At 53.1% G+C, this 6,066-nt stretch overlaps 1 protein-coding gene across 1 annotated transcript; it reads left to right on the top strand.

Moving 5' to 3' along the window:
- Positions 1 to 231: 231 nt before the first annotated feature.
- Positions 232 to 5,273, top strand: LOC139048695 (uncharacterized). The gene is made up of 3 exons (XM_070523187.1): positions 232 to 942; positions 2,827 to 3,083; positions 5,229 to 5,273. The coding sequence occupies exons 1-3, from the start codon at positions 681 to 683 to the stop codon at positions 5,271 to 5,273; spliced, it is 564 nt and encodes a 187-aa protein (XP_070379288.1). The 5' UTR covers positions 232 to 680.
- Positions 5,274 to 6,066: the final 793 nt, after the last annotated feature.

Below are 6,066 nucleotides of genomic sequence, written 5' to 3'. Positions count from 1 at the left end.
GTCACGCACTGGCTTGTTGCTAGCGAAATTGCCGAGCTAGCCGAGACATATGAGGAAAGCAGACGCGTGGGCTGGACCCGAGAGCGTTCGGATAAACCACTCTGTGAAGGAGACAGACGCGTGGGGAAGACGAGTGGCAAAATGCAGGCAAGAAAACTCGAACGGAAGCTATCCGATGCTTCCAATGTAAGAAATTTCGACACTATGCTAGCAATTGTCCAGACCCGCGGCACGGTTTCGAGAAGGTGCAGCCCGAGGAAGAGAACAGCAAAATCGTAGCGAGGGCGGAGATAATTGTATCTGACAGTTTTCGGCCGCAGGTGGAGCAGTGTGATAAGGTAAACCAGCAAGCCGCGTCGGAGGTGTTAAACTGGGTCGATTTGGAAGTTGGGGGAAATTCCGTCAGGGCTTGTCTCGATTCAGGTGCAGAGATAACTGTGTTGAGGACAGAGACGGTACCCGAGGCTTGTAAGGGCAAGAGTTCAGGTAAAATTAAGTTAAAGGGCGCATTTGGTCAGGTTGTTGACGCGGACCTGCTTTATCTACCACTATCCCTAGCCGGAGAGGATGGATGCAGACACCAACAGGTGCTCATTCTGTGTGCAGTCACTGATGTGTTGTCAAAAGGCATAGGTGCATTGTTAACGCCAGAAGCACACGAACTTCTGGAAAGTGCGAAAATGGAGCTGGAGGAAGAAGCACAGGATAGAGCCACTCTCGAGCAAGCGTTTATCACCACAGAAAATGCAGTCGCAGACTGGCCGGAATGGGGTCCAGAGCTCGATGACGACGAAGAGGCGGAGGAGGATGTTATGGTTGCGTCCGTCGGCCTGGCTGGAAACGAAGCTATGGGTTCGGATGATGCATCTCCTGCTGCCCGCTTCAGGGTTGAGCAGAAAGAGGACAACTCGCTGGGTGAAGCATGGAAGCAAGCAGTTGACGGTACGCATGGAATGAAAGTACAGGATGGTATGCTTTTTCATGACGAGAGGATTAACGGCCAACTGCACAGGCAATTAGTGTTGCCCGAGTCAAAAAGGAAAGAAGTTTTAGAGCTTGCGCATGATAGACCCAGTGGCGGCCACTTCTCTGAGAAAAAGACGAAGCAAAGGCTTAGGAGCGCATTCTTTTGGCCTACTATAGTTGCGGATGTAAAGCGCCACTGTCGAACTTGTCATACTTGCCAGACATTTGCACGACCGTCATTTAAAGACAATGTGCCCATCACCCCATTGACGAGGCCTGAGCGACCCTTTGAGGTTGTATACATTGACTGTATAGGGCCACTTGACCCGGCGTCGATACGCGGGCACCGCTATGCCTTGAGTGTGGTGGACTTATGCACAAGGTGGGCGGAAGTGATTCCCTTAAGGAGCCTCACTGCGAAAGCGACGTGTCAGGCGTTGATAGAAGTGTTCTCGCGATACGGGACGCCTGAACTGATTTGCTGTGATCAAGGCACCAACTTTGTGTCAAGGTTAACACAGGAACTCATGGAGCGGTTAGGGGTTAAGATGCGGTTTTCCACTCCAGAGCACCCGCAAAGCAACGGAATTGTTGAAAGGTGGAATGGCACCTTTAAGGCAATGCTCCGGCACGTCGTCCATGATCACAAAGGGGACTGGGACCGCTACGTTCCGTGCGTGTTATGGGCGTATAGGGAAGTGCCTCATGATATAACAGGAATTTCGCCATTCGAATTGATGTTTGGCCGAGCACCGCGTGGGCCGCTTGACATCCTTCGGCAAACATGGACTGGGGAGTGGACACTACCTACGGGGTTGAACAAGCCAGCAGCGCAGTACTTGAGGGATCTCAGGACTAAGATGGCAGAAGCATCGGCTAAGGTTAATGAACATTCTGAGCCGATTCAAAGACGGTACGCGGAGAAGTACAATTTGAGGGCGAGGGAAAAGCAATTTGTCATAGGTGATAAGGTTCTAGTGCTGGATGGTAGTCAGATAGGCAAGCTGCAGCCAAAATGGAAAGGGCCAGCGGTAATAAAGGAGAAGAAGCGGGACAACAGTTATGTTGTGCAGTTTGAGGAGGGAACGAAGTGGGTGCATGCAAATCGCCTGCGGCCATACATGGCGAGATCCTATAATGTAGGCGTAGTGTTTGAATCGGACGAAGAGTTCGGTGCAGTGATGCATGCCCCCTGTCCTAGAGTGAAGGAAGAAAACGTACAGTTCCAAGTGGCGAACGAGACGTTAACGGCGCGACAGTGTGACGAGCTACGTAGAGTTTTAGGAGAAGCTCAGGAGGTATTCTCTCAACGACCCGGTAAATGCTTGGTAGGTTCACATAAAATTGCACTGCTTCCAAATGCAACACGGGAGAAAGCACACCTGTACAGGGTGCCAGTGGCATTCCGCAAGGAGATTGAGCGACAGGTTGCGGAACTGCAAGACTGGGGCTTCGTGTATCCGGTAGACAGCTCCTTTATACATCCAGTAGTGTGTGTAGCCAAGAAAGACGGCTCATTAAGGATGTGTGTTGACTACATAAAATTAAATGCAGTGACAGAGCCTGACAGCTTTCCTATGTCGAATATGACTGAGTTGTTGTACGAGGTAGCGCGTGCCAGCTACATATCGGTGCTAGATATGACTAGGGGGCATTGGCAGATAGCTCTAGAAGAGGAGTCACAGCGACTCACCGCTTTCGCTACACCTAAAGGGTTGTATGCTTGGAGAGTCATGCCGTACGGGCTGAGAAACTCGGCCGCAACTTTTCAGAGAATTATGAATGATGTCTTACGTGAGCATTCAGGATATGCCATGGCATATATTGATGACGTGGCTGTATTTTCTACAACCTGGGCAGACCACATGCAGCACCTGGGAAAGGTGTTGGCCACTCTCAAGCAGGTGGGTCTGACGGCGAATCCTGCTAAGTGCAAGTTCGCACAGACAAAGGTGAAATATCTTGGTCATGTCGTCGGATCCGGGACGCATTCCCCCGATCCAGATAGGGTGAGTGCCATCTTCAAACTGCAGGCCCCGAAAACCAAGAGGGATCTTAGGAGTGTCCTGAGTCTTTTTAACTATTACCGTGAATATATTCCCGAATATTCTAAGGTGGTACGCCCGCTAACTGACTTGACAGCCCGTAGGATACCTAAGGTGATCCCGTGGAATGAGGAGGCAGAAAATGCATTTTGCGCTGTAAAGAACGTATTAGCATCACTGCCACAGTTAGTGGCGCCTGATCATGATAATGAGTTTCTGTTGACAACCGATGCCTCCGAGATAGCGGTAGGGGCTTGCCTATCGCAGCTTGTGGAGGGAGAACAAAAGCCAGTCGCATTCTTGAGTAAAAAGCTGACAGCATCACAGGCAAAGTGGTCAGCTATAGAGAGAGAGGCGTTTGCGGTCGTGTGGGCGCTGGGGAGGCTGGACACCTGGCTATTTGGAGCAAAAATAAAGGTGGCCACCGACCATAATCCGCTAACGTTTCTGGCCGGCTCCGCATCCACCAGCCCAAGGCTGATGCGCTGGTCACTGGCGCTTCAGAAGTATCAATTAGAGATAGTTCACATAAAAGGAACGGCAAATCGATGTGCAGATGCGCTGTCGCGATTAGATGACGGGGAGGGGGAGTAAAAGCCTGATACGGGAAGTGCGCAGCTACGGTGGCTTTGCTAATTGCTTGTGTGTATAGGGTTGTGTGTGAGTGCATGCGGGTTAGGACGCACGTGCCCGATTCTAGTGTTCGCGGGTGCTGCTGTCGACAGACCTCACGGCGACAGAGGCTATTTTTGTTGTTTCTACCGCGGATGCATGGTGGACCTGACAGCAGATTTGTGCCCTTCCTTTGTGAATTGCAAGGACCGTTCGTGATGTGCTGCGTGGTGTGTGCGGGTGTGTGTGTGAAAAATGTCACGCTGACAACAAGTATCCCCGTGACATTCTTGGTGGGGAGGAGTGAAGTCGGCGTCGTTTGTGCGGACAGCTGCATGCAATTGTCGCGCGGGGTGGTCAAAGGGGACGAGTGGTTCGACACCAAGACGGCGGCGACTTATAGCATCGTGGGTGGTGGACCCTCGGGCTACGAAGAGCGCGTAGGAGGGGTGACTGTGTGTCGGGCTTCCGCCACCCGGTTCGCGGAAGCAATGCCCTGGCCTTGAAGTCAGCCCCTCGTCGCTTAACCGCACTGTGCCGAGACATTCGCAAGCTGCCCAGATGCCCGAACAGAACGCGGAAGTGCTTTCTTCGGGAAGTGTGTTTGTTTTGCGAGGTTGTGAGACAAAAGGGGACTCGTTGCACTGCAAGGGATTTGTGGCAACGACCTGGACGTATTGGAACTCCCGATAGTGTCACCTTGGAGCCCCGTTGTGTGCACACTGCGCGCACCGCAGTGTGATTGGACGAACGATGGGGCGAAGGGGTTGCTGGGAATGCTTTTAGGTGCGTGCGGGGCCGTTGGTGGGGATTCGGTGGAGATTCGGCTGAGAAAGAAGACCAAAATTCTAACATGTTACTCGTAGTGATGTCCGTGTAAATACTTTCCTTTCTATCGCTTGCATATTCTATCTTAATAAACAGTTAACCCCATTGCAATCAGCGTCACTGGCTTGCCTACTGTAACGTGACTTCGCGACATCCATAATATCTTCAAGTTTCCCTCACTGACATCGAGGCGAACATCAACTCGCACCAAGCTGAGAGGAGGAGGAGGAGGAGGAGGAGGAGGAGAAACTTTATTATTGCAGAAACCGTTGCGCGGTTTATTCCTGGGTGGTTCCGTCTGACAGGGCTCCACTGGCGATCGCGGCTCGCCGGGCCTGGTCGAGGGTCGCCAGTTGGCTGCCCAGGTCCAGTTCGGAGAGTCTCGCCTCCCAAGACCACGTAGTGAGTGTGTGTGTTGTGACTCGTGGCGAAATTGCGTCGCCCGGATGGTCGGTGCATTCATGTGTTATGTGCGCGAGTGTCGCTGTGTGGTTGCTACACCAGGGACATGTCTGGGTAGATTACGTGTAGACGAGACAAGTGTGGGTATGTGTTAGTTTGCAGGCGGCGCCAGTCCCTTGCCTGGACTTTATTGAGAGCTTTCTGTGGGGGAGCGTATTGCGTTCTTCCGAGCCGTTGGTCCCGTAGTATTTGTTGACCTGTCGTTATTGAGTCGTGGGTCACTCGTCGGTCTGTCGGGGGCTGAAGAACGGTGTGGTCTGCCGCTCGGCTAGTGAGACCTCGAGCTGCGCAGTCCGCCTCTTCGTTGCCCCGCAGGCCTTCGTGCCCGAGGCATCAGACGATACCATGGGTCCATTGTAGTGTGCGACCCAGGATTCGAATGGCTTGTATAGGGAGTGTTCCATTCAGGTATAAACGACAAGCCGCTTGTGAGTCAGTAAGGACATGGGCGGACCTTCCCTTGCTCTCAGCGTCGCGAAGTGCGAGAGCGATTGCTGCTGCTTCTGCTGCTGCGCTGCAGGTGGCGCGGATGGAGGCTGAGGCTACTAGGGGGTTCTCGCAGACACGGTGCCTGACCCGAGCACGCGCCTCTCTATCCCAGAGTTGACCTTGCAGTCAGTGGCCGCCGCGTCTGTCCATTGACCGACGACCTCTAAGCTGCATGAGACGATACCGCACAGCATCTCGTTCCAGGAATCCCCCTGCTCCAACCAGACTTTGGCGGTGACGGCGTACGCACTAACAATACTTGCTCCGCCCATTGCGGCTAGCCATCTCAGCGCCGTCCCCATGTTGGCGTGGCGCATTCTTGTCTTCATAAAGCAGGTCGTCGCCGCAGACCTGCCGGCGTCGAAGGGCTGTTGACTCGAACATTGTAGTGCTTACGAAGCGAGTTGTTGCAGCAGGCTCGGAGGGTTCGACGGTCACTTCTTCGAAGCTTGCCACCCCCGTAGCTGCAGCTGGCGAGGTACGGCTGGCAGGTCGGCACCTCTGCAGGCCGTTCCTAACAAGGCCAACGCGTCTAGACAACTCGCTCGCCTCCAGAAATCCTTTCGCATTATGTACACAGCCAGTTTCCTATATTGCTCAGAATACCCCTTCCTCTACGACGTCTCGTGGGTCAGCAAATCCAATCGATTCCTCGCTCCTTTTT

This window comes from Dermacentor albipictus, chromosome 8 (assembly GCF_038994185.2).
Source record: "Dermacentor albipictus isolate Rhodes 1998 colony chromosome 8, USDA_Dalb.pri_finalv2, whole genome shotgun sequence".
NCBI classification, from domain to species: Eukaryota; Metazoa; Arthropoda; class Arachnida; order Ixodida; family Ixodidae; genus Dermacentor; species Dermacentor albipictus.
This window is presented reverse-complemented; position numbering and strand designations above follow the sequence as displayed.

Bases quoted from the DNA above. Each gene is read 5' to 3' on its own strand.
- LOC139048695 (XM_070523187.1), top strand. From the start codon at position 681: ATGGAGCTGGAGGAAGAAGCACAGGATAGAGCCACTCTCGAGCAAGCG. The intron at 943-2,826 runs GTACGCATGGAA...CAACCTGGGCAG, and splicing joins ATGGAAGCAAGCAGTTGACG to ACCACATGCAGCACCTGGGA. The intron at 3,084-5,228 runs GTACGCCCGCTA...GTTGCCCCGCAG, and splicing joins TTCCCGAATATTCTAAGGTG to GCCTTCGTGCCCGAGGCATC.